The 17,600-nt window shown below is 50.2% G+C and overlaps 2 protein-coding genes across 2 annotated transcripts in view; one reads left to right on the top strand and one right to left on the bottom strand.

Moving 5' to 3' along the window:
* TONSL (tonsoku like, DNA repair protein) overlaps positions 1–7,229 on the top strand; it is a 37,255-nt gene extending 30,026 nt beyond the window's left edge. Inside the window, exons 21-26 of the mRNA XM_033155982.1 lie at positions 91–392; positions 1,574–1,745; positions 3,554–3,732; positions 4,983–5,056; positions 5,563–5,696; positions 6,779–7,229. Of these exons, the coding sequence (XP_033011873.1) occupies positions 91–392; positions 1,574–1,745; positions 3,554–3,732; positions 4,983–5,056; positions 5,563–5,696; positions 6,779–6,972 (1,055 nt within the window). The 3' untranslated portion in view covers positions 6,973–7,229. The remainder of the gene's footprint in view (positions 1–90; positions 393–1,573; positions 1,746–3,553; positions 3,733–4,982; positions 5,057–5,562; positions 5,697–6,778) is intronic.
* Positions 7,230–7,721: 492 nt separating this feature from the next.
* VPS28 (VPS28 subunit of ESCRT-I) lies at positions 7,722–16,907 on the bottom strand. Its single transcript, XM_033155981.1, has 10 exons — positions 16,840–16,907; positions 13,636–13,724; positions 12,757–12,785; positions 12,386–12,423; positions 11,088–11,177; positions 10,713–10,818; positions 10,321–10,422; positions 10,158–10,211; positions 8,912–9,003; positions 7,722–8,283 (listed from the first exon to the last, which is right to left on the bottom strand). The coding sequence occupies exons 2-10, from the start codon at positions 13,670–13,672 to the stop codon at positions 8,166–8,168; spliced, it is 666 nt and encodes a 221-aa protein (XP_033011872.1). The 5' UTR covers positions 13,673–13,724; positions 16,840–16,907; the 3' UTR covers positions 7,722–8,165.
* Positions 16,908–17,600: the final 693 nt, after the last annotated feature.

Here is a 17,600-nt window from a genome sequence, read left to right as displayed (position 1 = left end):
AATGACACTGAAGGCTTGGTATGTGAGTCTTTTGCTTTGGCTGAAGCCTGGTGCCCTGTGTGTGTGTCCCTCTCTCCCCCCGGCCGGCAGGGGAGCACCGCTTGCTCCTGCAGCTGCTGGAGTGCCAGGAGTCGGGTCCGTCCTTCAACGTCCCAGGCATGGCCCTGCGCCATCTCCACCTGACGCCTCTCCTCCGCGCCCTCAAGCTGCAGACCTCCATCCGGCGCCTGTGCCTCCCCGGGGCAGGCCTGGGCGACGACTTGGCGGAAGAGCTGCTGGCCACCGTCGCCACCATCCCTGGCCTGAAGGCGCTGGACCTCTCGGCCAACCGCCTGGGCCCCCAGGGGCTGCGCAGGCTGACCGCAGGACTTCCCGGCTCCGCCACTTTCCAGGTAGGGGCAACAGAGGAGCTGTTCCGGAGAGAAGCGGGAGAGTGCCGTGTCTACCTGGAAGGGCTGTGGATCTTGAGGGGTGGCGAGATGTTGAAGTGTGGCTGAGGATGGAGCCCAAACTACCATGGGAAGAGGGTGGGCAAAGGTTTTTGGGCTTGGGAGTTCCGCAAGGCTTCAGATCTTCGCTCGGTGAGCAGAGGAGCCGTCTCCTGGTGTAAATGCCACTCTTGCACCATGAGGACTAGAAGCTTGGTAAGATAAACAACTGTGTGACTTTCAGAAGACATCTGAAGGCAGCCCTGTGTAGGGAAGTTGTTAATGTGTGGTGATGTCTCGTTGTGTTTTTCTATTTTGCTGGAAGCTGCCCAGGGTGGCTGGGGGCAACCCAGGCAGAAATAATGAAAGTCCAGCCATACCTTGGTTCTTGAACAGAATGCGTTTCAGGAGTCCGTTTGACTCCTGGAACCGTTTGAAAACCAAGATGCAGCTTCCGCTTGGAGCGTCCTGCAGGCAGTTGGAAGCCACGCCAGACATTCGGCTTCCCAAAAAGGTTCGAAAACCAGGAACACTCACTTCTGGGTTTTGATTGTTTGGGAGCCAATTTGTTCAGGAACCAAAGCGTTTGAGATCCAAGGTACGACTGTGTTGTTGTTGTTGTTGTTGTTGTTATTAATTATTATTATTATTATTATTACAGTAGTACCTCTGGTTACGAACAGGATCCGTTCCGGAGCCCCGTTCGTAACCTGAAAGGTCTGCAACTTGAAGTGCCGCGTCTGCACATGTGCGTGATGCGATTGGGCGCTTCTGCGCATGCACGTGACGTCATTTTGTGCATCTGCACATGCGCTAACCACCGAACCCGGAAGTAACTTGTTCCGGTACTTCCGGGTTCGGCGGGTTCGTAACCCATGACGAACGCAACACACAGCGTTCGTAACACGAGGTACAACTAATTATTATTATAATTATTTATTTATGTATTTATTATTATTGCTATTGCTATTTTAAAAATAGGAGGCCGAGATTCATGCAGACCTTTCAGGCGCTATGTGAGACATGCCATGAGACACCCCATCTTGGGGTTCTGACTCCCTCTTCCTGCCCTCGATCTGATGGCGAGTGGCTTGGCCCTCCCTCTGCCGCCGTCTCACTCCACCCCACACCCCTTGTCGTTTCAGAACCTGGAAGAGCTGGACCTGAGCCTGAACCCCTTGGGTGACGGCAGCACCCAGCCCCTTGCCTCCCTGCTCCAGGCCTGCCCGGTCCTGAGCGCGCTCAGACTGCAAGCCTGCGACTTCACCTCCGCCTTCCTGCAGCACTACCGCCTCCTGCTGGCCAATGCCCTGAAAGGTAAGAGGAGCAGGAAGGAGAGTCGGCTGTCAGCAGGGCTCAGGTCCAGTAGCAGAGCTAGGTTTTATAGAACTGTCAGGTTGGAAGGGACCACGAGGGGGATCAGTATGAGTTAAGCAAGTCTGATCTGCCTTGGCTTTGTACAGTTAATTCTCTTAGCCTGTAGGATGCAGCCCTTAAGAGTGTTGGACTCTTTTCATAATAATTTTTATTTGGTTTTACAAATATTAATTTATAACAATCCATATCCATGTTTAGAGATTTCTACAAATCTCTGGGCTGCCCATCTTCCCCTCCATGGGTCCCATTGTACAGTGGAACCCCGGGTTACGCACGCGATCCGTTCCAGGTCGCCGTGCATAATGCGGGCATGCGTAACTCAAATGCATGTAAAAAAAACCCTGAAAAACCGGAAGTCGCGCAATTTGAGCACTTCTGCGCATGCGCAAAGTGCGCAGAAATGTTCTGCGCATCTGGCGGTCCCGCGTGCTCCTGCACGCTCCAGAAAACACTTCCAGGGGGGCAGGAGTGCGTATCACGAGGTACGCAACACGAGGTATGACTCTACACCTTTTTAACTGCATATTTTTCCACAATCCACATTTTATATCTTTCCATCTTGTCCATAATATTTGTTATATTACAAGTTACTCAGGACGCAAGGGAGAAAGGTGCTAAGAGGAAGGCACACTTGGCAAACCCTCACCGAGATCAACTCCCACTCGGAAACCAATGTCCCCACTGTGGAAGGACGTGTGGATCCAGAATTGGCCTCCACAGTTACTTTCGGACTCATTGTTAAAACCGTGTTTATGGAAGAAAATCTTCCTCGGCTACGAGGGATAGCCAAAGAAGAAGAATACATTACAAGTATTATAAAAATCCTCTAGTGTTTTTATCTGTTTACAGTGATCTCCTAGATAAATTATAAAATTTCCCCATTCTTTATTGAAGTTTAGGTCTCCTTGGTTCCCGAGTCTTCCACTCAGTTCTGCAATTTCAGCATAATCCAACATCTTCAATTTGCCGTTCCTCTCTGGTGGGGACTTTTATCTTTTGGGAGACCAGGGTTCAAATCCCCACTTGGCCATCAAGCTCACCGGGTGACCCTGGGCCCCAGGCCATTCACAATCTCTTAGCCCTGACTTCCTTCACAGGGTTGTTGTGAATGTGAAATGGAGGTGGGGGCAGGGAGTCATGGATGCTGCTTTGAGCACCTTGGAGAAAAAGTGGAATATAAATGCAGAAATAGATAAATATTGGAGATGGAGGGGCTGACAGCTTTGCTGGGAACTGAATGCTGCATTTACCCAAACAATATGATGCAGACACACACACACACACACAAACACAAACGTGTCCCACAAGCTGTGGCTCAGAGCCTTCTTGTGCTGAAAGGCCTTTGCAATCCTTTTCTATTTTTGATGAGCCGGTCACCTTACCGGTTAGCTGTATTTGTATTTTTTAAGCGCTTTACGTTTTAACATTGTACAGCAGTCGGTATATTCTGTGAAATGCTAGGACGGAAACGCTTCTGTGAATAAGCAAACTGTGCTCCGCTGATTTGTGAGGTTATTTCCGAGTGTCTCTCTTCTGGCGACAGAACGTGAGAGTGTGTGGTGTTTTCCTGTCGAAATGAAGCAGCTGAATGTGGACGCTTTTCTTCCTGCGGCCCTTGGGAGGTTCTCACTTCTCTTCCTTGTGGCCCCTGCATCGCGGGGCCCTGGACCAGGCGGCCGTGTGGGTCCCTTCCAACTGCATTGCTCTCCCCGACTTCTGCAAACTCCTCCTGCGCTCTCTTCCCTCAGGAGCCGTGCACCTCAGGCGACTGACCGTGTCCCACAATGCCCTGGGCTCCTCTGCCCTTGAGCTGCTCCTGAAGAGCCTGCCCTCCGAGAATCTCACCCACCTGGATATTAGCTCAGTGGGCGCCAGGCCAGGGGATCAGCAGCCTCTGCAGGATGTGGTGGCCAGGTACCTGGCACAGGTATGGTTGATGGGGTGCGAGCAGGGAGGTGAGCGAGGGGGGGGGCAGTCTGCCCCAGGTTCCGGGGGGGGGACACTTGGACCAGCCCCGCCCCGGTGGCAGACCCGGGCAAGCCACGGAGCAAAGCCGCTCCGCCCCGCAGCCCGTCCGGAGTCCGTTCGCCAGCGCCGCTATGGGGCTGCCCCGCGCGATCGGGATGGGGAAGCCCCAGGATTGCAGATGACACCAAATTGGGAGGGGTGGCTAATACCCCAGAGGACAGGATCACACTTCAAAATGACCTTAACAGATTAGACAACTGGGCCAAAGCAAACAAGATGAATTTTAACAGGGAGAAATGTAAAGTACTACACTTGGGCAAAAAAAAAAATGAAAGGCACAAATACAGGATGGGTGACACCTGGCTTGAGAGCAGTACATGTGAAAAGGATCTAGGAGTCTTGGTAGACCATAAACTTGAAATGAGTCAACAATGTGATGCAGCAGCTAAAAAAGCCAATGCAATTCTGGGCTGCATCAATAGGAGTATAGCGTCTAGATCAAGGGAAGTAATAGTACCACTATATTCCGCTCTGGTCAGACCTCACCTGGAATACTGTGTCCAGTTCTGGACACCACAGTTCAAGAAGGATACTGACAAGCTGGAACGTGTCTAGAGAAGGGCAACCAAAATGGTCAAAGGCCTGGAAACGATGCCTTATGAGGAACGGCTTAGGGAGCTGGGTATGTTTAGCCTGGAGAAGAGAAGGTTAAGGGGTGATATGATATAAAAGGATGTCATATAGAGGAGGGTGAAAGGTTGTTTTCTGCTGCTCCAGAGAAGCGGACACGGGGCAATGGATTCAAACTACAAGAAAGAAGATTCCACCTAAACATTAGGAAGAACTTCCTGACAGTGAGAGCTGTTGGACAGTGGAATTTGCTACCAAGGAGTGTGGTGGAGTCTCCTTCTTTGGAGGTCTTTAAGCGGAGGCTTGACAGCCATCTGTCAGGAATGCTTTGATGGTGTTTCCTGCTTGGCAGGGGGTTGGACTGGATGGCCCTTGGGGTCTCTTCCAACTCTATGATTCTATGAGCTGGCGCTCATGACCCGTCGCTCTCTGGTGAAAGATGGGAGGAGGAAGGCCTGGCTTCTCCGCCGTGTGAGGAAACGATGGGACACGGTTTGAGTTTCCCCACCCGACTAGGTCTTGGAGAAGATCCAGGCGCCCGCACGCCTTAATTCTGAATCTTCGTTCTTCTCCGTACAGGAAGGCTGCGCTCTCAACCACCTGGCTCTCTCTGGGAATCGCCTCAACGATGACGCCGTTGCAGAGCTGGCTAGGTGCGGAGGCTTGTGGGTGGAGGGGACGTGGGTCCTGTGCTTTTTTTGAACCCTTTGGCAAGGGGCTGGGTGTCCTCCGCAGCGGGGAGGGTCAACCGTGGCCATATCTCTGGGCATTCTGCCAGCGGTAAAGGGCTCCTCAGCTCCATTTTTGGTACTCTGAGCAAAACATTTCCCAGGTGTGGTTTGATTCATTGAGGAAGCTCTCGTTTCTGATAGGAAGAGCTGTTTGACACTTTGGAAGGTGGTGGTTTTTAAATGGCTTGGATGGAGGGCCAACAAGAGATCCTTTAGCTGTGATTCCGTGGCCCTTGGAGGTTCCAGAGTTTGGCTTCCTACTCCTCTCCCACTTTTTCCTCTTTCTCGTAGATAAGTGGTTCCTGCATTGCAGGGGGTTGGACTTGATGACCCTTGGGGGTCCCTTTTACAATTCTGTAATTATTCAGCGTACATGAGCAGAATGCAACCAGATCCACCCATTCCTGACATTTGTTCTCTCTCTCCAGCCACCTCCCTACCTGCTTGCCTTTAGTCTCGCTGGATTTGTCAGCAAATCCTGACATCAGCATTGTTGGTCTTCGGACGCTGCTACTTGCCCTCGAGGAAAGGAATCGGGGCCTCCAGTTCCTCAGCTTAGCTGGTGAGTGCTGGATCCGTTTTTTACCGCCCCCCCTGACTGCCCCTCCCCTCCAGGACTGCTCAAGGGCAACGGATTCTGGGTGGCTCAGCTGGATTTTGCTCGCAAGTCTGTGGTTTTCACATGCAGTCCTGACGTCAGCCCAGTAAATCAAAAGCAAAATTTGTTTTATCTAAAGGGAATTAGTAAGCGGAAAACTAGGATGTGATCAGGGAAAAAGCAGGAGGATCTTTGTTTTGATGAAGGGCAGGTGAAGTAATCTAAGCTTCACCTCAGAGCATCCTAAAGCTAAAACTTCAGGAACCTGAGCCATAGTTGTGGGATGTGGCTGGACTGTTGTAGTCTAAGAGCCCAGTTTTCAAAGTACTGTCTATTCTGGCGTATAAGACTACTTTTTAATCCAGGAAAATCTTCTCAAAAGTCTGGGGTCGTCTTATACGCCGGGTGGAGAATCTGCGGTCGAGTATATCTCAAACTCTATATTTTAACTGGAAAAGTTGGGGGTCGTCTTATATGCCCAGTCATCTTATACGCCGGAAAATACGGTGGTGGTAATAATAATAATAATAATAATAATAATATACTTTATACTCCACCCATCTGGCTCAGCTTCCCCAGCCACTTTGGGCGGCTCCCAACAGAATATTAAAAACACCAAACATTAAAAACTTCCCTAAATAGGGCTGCCTTCTAAAAGTCAGATAGTTGTTTATTTCCTTGACATCTGATGGGAGGGCGTTCCACAAGGCAGGCACCACCACCAAGAAGGCCCTCTGCCTGGTTCCCACTAACCCCACTTCTCGCAGGGAGGGAACCGACAAGGCCCTCAGCACTGCACCTCAGTGTCCGGGCAGAAAGTTGGGGTGTAGACGCTCCTTCAGGTATACTGGACCGAGGCCGTTTAGGGCTTTAAAGGTCAGCACCAACACTTTGAATTGTGCTCAGAAATGTACTGGGAGCCATGCTGTCAGAATCCTCTCCCCCAATGTTATGTGGTCTCGGCGGCTGCACCCAGTCACCAGTCTAGCTGCCGCATTCTGGACAAAGGAGTCTGCTCCAGTTCTTCTTCTTCCTTCCTTCCTTAGGCTGCTCTGTGAGGGGGCCGCTGGACAGCGTGACATGGACTAAGCTCTCCTCGAACGTGTCTCAGCTGCAGCTCTGCACTCGCCACCTGAGCAGGAGTGACCAGCGGGACGTGGCGGAGCTGTGGCGTGGCCCAGCGGGCACCTCCCTCCGCTCAGTCACACGGCATCACAAACTGTTTTGCCACTGCCTGTAGGATGCGCTGCTTCTCCCCTACGTGCTGTAGGCCTCGCTCTGGAAAGCTTCGCAGGTGCTGGCTCCAGCAGTCTGGGATTGCGCAGCTCAATGCGGCCGTGGACTTCAAAGGCAGCTCCTGGGCTCCTGTAAGCTGACGTGGTCCAGGACCGCAGATGGACCAGGTGAAAGTGAGGGGTGTCTGTCCTCTCTCAAGGGATGTCAAGAAGGCAGATAGCTTGGCATTACGCTGCTTAGGGTGGGACTAGACACCTGCCCAATAGGACCAACTCAATACTGCCATTATGAATTACAGCAAACTTTATATTCTGAGTTTGGTGTGGTGGCTGAGAACAAGGAATATTGGTATGGAAAAAGCGGCTGCCTTTGTCCTGCTCTAAGGGTCTTCTGCTCTCTCTCCCCCGCCCCTTATGCTGCCCAGCAGTTCTGTGATGTGATTTCCAATATTTATTGAATGCCTCGCAACACCAAGATGCTGTATCGTCCCTCGTCTCGTCTGTCCTGCGTCTTTCAGGCTGTTGCTGGTCTCGAATGGGCAGGTAGTGGAGCCCCAGGGGAAGTGGGGAAGCTGCACAGGCCTTGTGTGTTTTGAGCTTCGTGCCACGGAAATAAGTCATAAGCTGCTGCTTTCTAGAAGCTCATTTGGGATACAGGACCAGGGAAATAAGTCCCAATTTTTAGAGCCGTATTGGAGTCCCATCTCTGGGTGGGGGAAAAAGAGCTGTCTGAATCAAAGAAATAAGGCCACCATTTGTCACTGTAGAAAGATTTTTTATTTGCTTCAGACCGGTAGAGTCTGCCTCTCTGAGGCAAAAGCAACATTCAAATAAATACAAGCACCACACAGGGATCACCTGCCCCACCACTGATCCCTTCAGGTGGCAAAGAGAGTTAGCTGTCAGTTGTTTGCCGCCTTCCGTGGTGCATTATTAGGGTCCCTCCCCAGCCCACCCTTAGAGAAGTGGACACAAATACTATACAATGCAGTGAATGAGAAAACAGGAGAGCCATGGAACTTAAACATTAACAAGAGGGAGTTTCTCTCCCCCCCCCCCCACCAAAGGAAGGGAAACTTGAGTCCTTGCATTCAGAGGGACAACGGGAGGAATGTACATTCCCATCCCCGGCACAATGGCTCTATAACCTCGTGATGTGGCCACTGTCGGCGAGGCCCAAAGCCCGCCCTCCCCCTCCTCACGAGTGCAGGAAGCGGTTGAAGGCATTGTAGGCAGACTCCAGGTCGAAGAGCATCTGCCGCACTTGAGAGTCGTCCAGTTCGTCAGAAGCCGACATGCCGCTCAGGGTCTGCAGCCTGGAGGGAGAGCAGGAAGCATCGATCGCTGGACCGGAATGAGCAAGAGGGAGAAGAAGGGGCACGCTGTCTCTTCCCCTCTCATCCCGCCTTCCTCCTCGTAACTCCACAATACACTGGGAGGAGGAAGGAGAAGCCTCTCCTGGGAAATGCCTCTGACAGGTGGCTCTCTGGCCTCTTCCCTGTTCCAAGTGGGAAAGGGAGCACAGGCTGGGGGAAGTTTAGAAGCCACGCGGAAAGGCTTCAGGAGTTTCCGTCAACACACCTGGGATGGAAAAGCTACAGCTTTGAGGTGCTGCCTTCGCTGTAGTCTCCCCACCAGACAACCATATCTTTTTAGAGTACCTCTGGTTACGATTGCTTCAGGTTGCGTTCGTCAAAGGATACAAACACGCCGAACCTGGGAGTACCGAAACGGGTTACTTCCGGGTTTGGCAATTTGCGCAGATGCGCAAAAGCACCAAATCATGCCGTGCACATGCACAGACGCGGCGCTTCAGGTTGTGGACCTTTCAGGTTGCAAACAGGGCTCTGGAACGGATCCCGTTCATAACCAGAGGTACCACTGTAATCAAAAAGGGTAAGAGGAGAGAAACAGAGTTCCCAATTCTATGGGGAAGATGCTCACCACTGGTTCACTTTCTGCCGCCCCTCGAAGTCCGGGGGCAAGTGGCTCATGCGGTTCATGGTCTCCATCAATTCCCGGAGGTCAGGCTGGATCTGAGGAGGAGGAGAGGGAAGCTCACTTGGCGGCCCTCCTTGGTCAACCTCCCACCATCCCTCCCAAGCCACAAAGCGCTCAAGGAAGTTGTCTTGGCGGGCAGGTGCAGTTACTGGTCTCTGGGCACCAAGCAGTTTTCATGCTGGCTAAGTGTATAGTGAAATCGTGAAAAACGTGCTTCAAACCATGGAATCAGGATGACAGAAGGGGCCTCAAGAGTCATCTGGAGTCATCTAGGGCAGCCCACTACAATGCAGGAATCTAAACTAAAGAATTGCTGACAGAGGGCCATCCCACTTCTGTTTGGAAACTGCCAATGAAGGAGAGAATATAGACAGAGCCCTGCAGCTGGATCAGGCCAAAGACCTCTAATCCAGCCTCCCTTAGGGACATGAATGCTTCTGATCCTGCAAGCGCTAGCATGCCATCATCCTGCCTAGTAGCATCATCATTATTGTTGCAATTTCTTCCCCCCTTCACCCCAAGGTGCCTTCTGTGCCAACTTTTAAATGCCGGAAAACTTTCATTCTGCCAGGTCAATGCAGCCAATTAAGAGTTCATCCTTCCACCATGCTTTGTTGATGCTTTTAAAAAAACACTTCACTATTGTAATTATATATTTACACCCCAGCTTTCCCCCTGACATGGACTCACTTTTTGTGCATGGTTTTTATCCTTTTAATGTTGTAAACTGCCTCTGGATATATTTTTATTATTTAGCGGTATATAAATATTTTTATAAACAAAATGAAATAAATAGACAAGGTCCTAAGGGTGGGTTAAAACAAAATTGCAGAAATACATTGGGTCCTAAAAACTCTCACCCCAAGTGTCAAAAGGCATGAGGTTACTGATGGTACCAGACACTGATAGCTTTATTCCCCCTGTGAACATGTAGGGATTATGTATTTCATAAGATTTATACACTGCTTTGGGGGACACAGTCATTGTGATTATAGAGACAGGATCCTATCGACTGCTGCCCGTTTCACAACAAAATCTGTGCCCGTAGTTTGGCAGAAAAGCACGTAGTATCTTAACACCCCACAACAAACACGCAAGTCCTTAAGGGGCTCACAGCAGCACCCTGACCAACCTGGGCCTGTGGAGGGCAGCGCCTTTGGGTGCAAGCCCCCCCTCTCGTCTCACTCACCTCATCCATTGCCCGGATCTCCAAGCGCAGCTTGTCCATCACTGTGATAAAGAGCTGCAAGGGGGGAAAAGACCCTTCAGTTCAGGCCCAAGGAGCATCAGGCAGAAAGACCCCCAAGAGATGCCCTTCTGCTCCAGGTCGTCGCCGTCCCCCGCCCACCTACCGACACGATGTCCGCAATGCAGCGGTTGAGGTTGCCCTTGTCGTCCTTGATGGTAATCGGCCGATCTTCCTTGATCCTCTCCATGGCCAGCGGGCAATCAAGCTACGAGAGACAGGAAGCAGGGACGCTCAAAGGAGGGAAACAAAAATCAGCGGCAACTTTCCCACAGGGATCCCCTCGAGCTCCCACAACCATGGTCTCGATCCCCTCGAGGACCGCAAGGCAGGCCAGGAGCTGGAAAAAGCCGCTTCATCCGCACTCTGGGGTGAAGGAGCGGAGGCCTCGGCCGTTTTGCACCCAGGGATGAGAATTTGGCTGCACAGCTGGGACCAGAGGACACCCCCCATCAACGCTGCCTGTGCAGACGTCCCCCTTCAGCGTCAACTGCTTACCCGAAATTTACGGCAAAAGTCATCGATTGAGTTGATTTCCGGGCCCTGGACCTGCTTGAAGGCTGCCTTGTACTGGACCAGGAGGCGGGAGCAAGCTGCAGTGTACCTGAGAAGACAGGGGGCCACATGGAATCGGCTGCCCACCCTCTTCAGCTGAGCCTCCACGGGGCCATTAGCCCTGCCCCCCTTTTTCTCCACAACTGCCCATGGCTGACGCTGCCCCGCTCCACTCCTGAATTAAGCAGTGCTGCCCCAGATCTCTTCTCCCCTTTTACAGATCTCTTGAGGGAGCTGCATTGCAGGGCATTGAAGCCCTTCCACCTCTGCATTTCGGTGACCCCAGAGTGGCGTTGCCTCAGATCCCTGTCAACTCACTCGCTGGGGGTGACACAGTCCTTGATGTAGGCTTTTTCCAGAGCTTGCATCGTCTTCACCACAGCAAACAGCTCAGCCATGTTGTCGTACCTGAAGCAAAGTTAAACCAGTCAATTGGGAAGGTCCAGCTGCACCCGTTTCCCTCTGAGGAAAGAGACACTGACTGAGGCCAGGAGCCTGGGGGGGGGCATAGGGTCATGCAGACCTCTCGCGTGTCCTTCATACAAGGGCTCCTGCATTTGTGGGGAAATGACACGGCACTCAAAATACAAAATTCCACAGATGCCAGGGGAGCAAAGGGTTAAGACACATGGCGCTCCCTGTAAATTCCTAGAGGGCACTCTGTGAGGTCACATCCTCTGCTTGCCCAGGTGGGAAGGGTAACAATAGGAAAACAATCCTCGTCACTTCCTCCCACCTGAGCAACGCTCTTTCTCATCATGCAGCCATAGGGAAAGGATGCAGGATCTGTGCTTCCCCCAAGCACAAGCCCCATCTTTGACCGAAACCATGTATTTTGTAATTCTGAAGTACAGTCAAACCTCGGTTCCCGAACGCCTCCGTTTTGGAACGTTTCAGTTCCCGGATGTCGAAGTGTTCCAGTTTTCAAACGTTCCTCGGAACCCGAACATCTGACGCAGCTTCTGATCTGCAAACAGCCTAGCTGACAGCCAATCGGAAGCCGCGCCTCGGAGTTCGAACATTTCGGAAGTCGAACATCCTTCCGGAATGGATTATGTTCGACTTCCGAGGTTCCACTGTATATTTTGCCTGCCTTATTTCACTGCTATTTTCTACCTGAATCAAGTCTGCAACTTTATGTCGGGAAATAATATTTATATAGTCTTACATTGCAGACTTCTGTGCTGTTATTTTATTCAGAGGAATAAACGAGGCAGGATGCTCAAGGCATCCTGGATAATTAGAGAAAGCTCCACAGCTTTGTCCAAAGTTTCAGTGCTAATGCAGCGCAGAATGGCATATTTTAACTCTGCTAGACACCCAACTTACTCAAGTGAGTAAGAGGAAGGATGATTAATAGATGATGCATCCCACCCTACTTTCCAAATCCATCCCAACAGCAATTTATGCAGAATTTGATATCTTATGAATTGCTTTCCTAAAGAAGACTGAGCCCCCCTCAGACCACCCCCACGACTGTGGAATTTCCAAAAGCAGCTCCCCCTTCCTGTCAATCAAGAGAGAGTTGAACAGAGGTGTGTCCTGAGCCTTCACTGAGCATATCCTTTGCAACGACACACACGCCAGAGCTGAGTATAGTTGGGGCAAGGACTCACTTCTCTCGCTCCCGGGCGTTCTTGTATAACTTCACTTCCTGCAAGGGAAAGGAGAGTGACACTGCATGCGCCAGATCTTTGCACAACACGAAATAAGAGTTGGGGCACTGGGGACCTTCAAGTCTGGGCTATGGGAGGCCCCCAAATGCCCTTGTAATGAGCAGCGAGGGTGGTTCCCCAGGGGAGTCCTGCCCAAATCAGGAGCGCTTTGGCTGGCAGCCCTGCAATCTGGGGGGTGTGCCTGAAATTCCCCACAATGCTGCAACTCCCCCTCCCCACCGCTTCTGACAGGAAGGGTGCACCCCACTCCCTGTGACTCCTTTGAAAGGAGCTTCTGTCCACTAAGCCACAAGGGGAACAGCATCACTTGCCTCATATAGTTCCGGCTTATTTGCTGGGGCTGAAAAACAAAAAGGGGGAAATGCATGAGACCAACTTGCTCCCAAACTGCTGCCATGAACATGAGGAAAGCCTCCTTAAGAAAACAAGAAGGGCTTCCCTCCATCCAGGTGCTTGTAGGATACCCACAAGCAGGATTTGAGCACAAGAGCCTCTGCCCTCCTGGGGTTTCCAGCAACTGGTATTCAGAAGCATTGTTGCCTCTGAGTAGAACCATTGTGGTTAACAGCCATGGATTGCCCTCTCCTCCTTGCCTTATGCCAGAACACAAAAGAATTTGGAAGAGGAGCCCAAGATCAGAGAGGGCTTGGAGACACCATGCCTAGCACACAGGTTATATACACAGCATCCTTGCCACTTATCTCTTCAAGATCTTATTATGCCAATACTTGTTCATACATTCTTTCAGGTTGCGCAAGTCCCTTTTAGGATTATCTCGTATTGAGGGTATTTAACATTTTATCACGCCGACATACTTTGCTGCACACTGCCTTGATATTTTATGTGAAGGGGCAAAGAAATATATAAAAACACTTCAAAAAACAAACCCTGCGTACCATAGGCCAGGCATGTCCAACAGGTAGATCACGATCTACTGGTAGACCACTGGACACCTGTGGTAGATCACTAGCTTTCTCCAAAGAAGCTCAGCAACTTTGGCTCCCCTAAAAAAAGCTCAACAACTTTGACCAAAAAGGGGGTAGATCACTGCCAGGTTTTAACTCTGTGAGTAGATTGCGGTCTCTTGGGAGTTGGCCACCCCTGGAATAGAATAGGAACTCAAGGTCCAAGAAGCCCCTGCCTTTGTTCTGGCCACCCCAGAATGAGCTGGAAAGCGGCACTGCACTCACCTCCCATCCCAGGGGCTGCTGGGATTCCATGAAACATTCTTCCTCCGAGGGTCCGCAGCTGAGATCTAAAGCACCAACACGCAAAGAGCCTGTGATAAGAGCAGGTAAGAAGTCACAGCTAAACCTCCCTCCACATTTGTTCATTTGCTGATTCTGTATTTCAAGTACAGTCATACCTCGGGTTGCACATTTTCAGGTTACGGACGCACCGAACCCAGAAGTACCGGAACGGGTTACTTCTGGGTTTCGCCGTGCACGCACATAAACGCTAAATCGTGCTTTGCGCATGCACAGAGGCACTGAATTGTGCCACATGCATGCGCAGACACAGCGCTGCGGGTTACGGATGCTGTGGGTTGCGGACGCGCCTCCCACACGGATCACATTTGCAACCTGAGCATCCACTGTACTTAATATTCAGAATTTCCAAGTAGTTTACATAAAATGTTTTTTTTAAAAACAAGGGAAAGAATAAGAACCATTAAAATTAATCCTAGGACAGAGAACTCCCTTAAAATGCTGAAATATGAAAGTCCTTGCCAAGCATCTGAAGTTGACCAGGAAGGGAGGCCTGTCTAATCTTGGTCGGGAGGCTGCTTCCATAATATTGAATGCCCTACTTCTGAAATTTACACATTACACCTTAGATGGCAACCCTGCAAGCTCTTGGTTAAATAGCCCTGAAATTTCTTCTCTTCTCTGGCGATCACTCATAGCCTTTCCGCAATCAGTTCTGTCACCTTTTTTAAAGAAAGCGATAATTTTGACATCCCTAAAGTCTGCTGGGGTCTCTTCTCCCTCCCAGATTTTTTCATTGAGCTTGTGAAGTTGTTGTGCAAGTTCAGTTCCACCCACTTTGAAGACTTCGGCAGGTATCCTATCAGGTTCACTGGCTTTGTTGTTTTTCAATTGGTTAATAGCTGTGCACAACTCTTCCTGATTTGGAGATACTGCAAGCTCATCTCCAACTTGTTTTTGCGGAATTTGTAGCTACAGGGGAGTTGCGGTTAAGGAGAGATGTTGGTAATGTTCTTTCCAACAAACAAAAGTGGGGGTGTTTCTCAACAATAAATGGAGCCTTTCCCCAGTGCTGGATTTACGTATGAGCTAAACATACGTATGAGCTTAGGGCCCCACTCTTGGGGTTCCCCCAAAAAATTAAAGAAAAGAATGGATGTACATTTCCAAAATATAAAAAACATAAAATAAAACCTACATACAGCAAAAGTGTTTTGTGTTGTGTAGTCAGAACAACACCACTAGTCATCACATACAGCTCCCAAGTTAAAACAGTACAACGCATCATCAGAGATCTACAACCTCTCCTAGACAATGACAGTTCTCTTTCTCAAGCTCTGGGAGGAAGACCCTTCATCGCATACAAACAGCCACCCAATCTCAAACAGCTCCTCACCCACAATAATACAAAAACAGGACTCAACATGGACACTGGTACCAGAGCCTGCAATAAACCCAGATGCCAACTTTGCTGCCACATAAACCCGGATAACACCATTACTGGTCCCAACAACATCAAACACACCATCTCAGGACTATTTAATTGCTCATCTTCCAACATTGTGTATGCAATCAAATGCCAACAGTGCCCTTCAGCTCTCTATATTGGACAAACAGGCCAAACCCTACGCCAAAGGATAAATGGACATAAATCTGATATCAGGAATCACAAGACAGAGAAACCAGTAGGAGAACACTTCAATCTCCCAGGACATTCTATAAAAGATCTCAAAGTAGCTGTCTTAATACAAAGAAATTTCAGAAATAGACTGGAAAGAGAAGTGGCTGAATTGCAACTAATCACCAAACTTAAAACCATGGAGAAACCTGGTTTGAACAAAGACATTGGATTCTTATCTCATTATACATAACAAAGCCATCTTTAGCCATCTCACCACTTGCCTTTCCCTGCAAGACTAATTGCAGCCGTTTAGAGTCGTCAACAGGTTTTCCACACTTATCAGCCTATCACCCATTCCCACCACCCTTCTGAGTAATACCCCTCCCCACTCCCCCACTATATTTAAGGATCTGGTGACTTCTGTTTCAGTGTATCTGAAGAAGTGTGCATGCACACGAAAGCTCATACCAGGAACAAACTCAGTTGGTCTCTAAGGTGCTACTAGAAAGAATTTTCGATTTTGTGTTGTGTAGGCTCCTATGATGTAAGTAATGGGCCCCGCCTGCTAGCCTGCTCCCTAAAATATCTGGTTTGCTCATTTCTGTACCAATTACTTTGATAAAATACATATTTTGTTATGTGCAAATGGCTTTATATACCTACTAGGTCCATAAATTTCCATATAGCATATATTCAACACAAAAAGCAGCAACAATTTGTTGTTGACAAAGGACAGCTGGACATATAAAGGGCCCTGTTACCTTTAGTAGATTAGGACCTCATCAAACCTAAATCCGGCCCTGCCTTTCCCCAAACTGGGAATAAGTAATGGTGTGAGGCCCGTCTGCCTCAGACATGTGGGCCTTGTTTGCTTGGAACACTTACGAACATTTATTATATATATATATATGACTGTAATTTCTTACAACAGTGGCCTAGAGAGGTCCCTGCCCCGAGGAGCTTCCTCTAGGGAAAGAGAGGGGGCACGGGGCAGCGGACGTTGCGCTTGTCGAGGTGTTTTCTCCTTTCTTTGAGGAAGTTTACTGTTTAGGGAAGCTTTTAATATTTGATGAATTATTGTACAGTATTTTAATATTTTGCTGGAAGCAGCTACCCAGAGTGGCTGGGGAAACCCAGCCAGATGGGTGGGGGTATAAATATTATTATTATTATTATTATTATTATTTAATTAATTAAGGTGCTCCAGACCAGGCTAGCTCTGCCCCGCAGCAACAACAACAACCCTGTGAGGGAGGCAGGCAGGCAGGAGGAAAGAGAGAGGAGAAGGGATGGAGGGGGGGCACCCTGGCTGGCTCACTGACTGACTGACGGACGGACCCACGGAGAGCCATGGGGCGTCATGGCGGTGGGGGGAGCTGCCCCAGCTGAGGGGGGGTCCACGGGCACCCCTCCCCCCCCCGTCTGAGAGAGCAATGGCGCCCCCCTCCCCGAAATAAGAGAGAGAGACCGGAAGGCCGACGGGGGCCGCAGCTCGACAAGGGCACCCCGAGGACCTGCCCCCCCCCCGGTCAAGGGCTGCCCCACACAGAAGCTCAAGGCCTTACCCGGCTCCGGCTGCTTTGTCCCTTCCCACTTCCGGGAAAATGGCTCCCCGCCTCCGATCGATAGCTCGGCGCGCTCGCCCCGCCGCTCCCTTCCCCTGCGGTGCTCGGCACTCGTTTAGTCAGGCCTGGCGCCCCGAGAGCGCGTTTCGGCCCAGAGATCTACGACCGTAAGAGCTCTCGCACGTACGTGGAGGTTCCGGGTTCGCTGGGGGCGAGGTTCGTCTCTAGCATTACTAGGATCGCGGGAAAGGAAGCTGGCCGTGTCGTAACGCCCATTCCATAACAAGGGCCGCTTTTGGGCGAACATTTCTGAACGCCTCGCTCAAAAGGGATATCGCAATGCAGAGGGGGGGGGGGGTTGCCCAAATGACCGGGGGGGCGGGTTGCCACGCGTCCGGATTTTCCCGGACATACGGGATCCCGGCCGGAAATTTGTTAAATGTGATCAAGTATTCCAAAAGGACTGGAGTAAATTTATACATTTGAAAGATTATTGTAAGCAATCGACATCACTAGCAGGGTTGTCTGAAAACCTGTAATGAGAATTTTTTTTACCTTTCTCTTTTTATTTTAATTTTGAGCCATTTTGTAATGAGTGTAATTAGCATCGGAAAATGTACAAAATGCATTGATATACAGGGTAATTTTGAAAGCCAAAAGGCGGAAGGGAAGGAAGTCGACAGGCTCTAAAGAGCCAAAACGTTAAAGTGGATAATGATGATGTGATCGATTTTCCATGTGTTAAAAGAGCCGTACAGAGT

The sequence above is a fragment of the Lacerta agilis genome, chromosome 7 (genome assembly GCF_009819535.1).
Source record: "Lacerta agilis isolate rLacAgi1 chromosome 7, rLacAgi1.pri, whole genome shotgun sequence".
NCBI lineage: Eukaryota > Metazoa > Chordata > Lepidosauria > Squamata > Lacertidae > Lacerta > Lacerta agilis.
This window is presented reverse-complemented; position numbering and strand designations above follow the sequence as displayed.

Excerpts from the sequence above, each read along its gene's own strand:
- VPS28 (XM_033155981.1), bottom strand. The coding sequence starts at position 13,672 with ATGTTTCATGGAATCCCAGCAGCCCCTGGGATGGGAG. Across the intron at positions 11,178-12,385 it reads AACGCCCGGGAGCGAGAGAA|GTACGACAACATGGCTGAGC; the intron begins GTGAGTCCTTGC and ends ACTTTGCTTCAG. Across the intron at positions 10,212-10,320 it reads GCATTGCGGACATCGTGTCG|CTCTTTATCACAGTGATGGA; the intron begins GTAGGTGGGCGG and ends CCCCCCTTGCAG.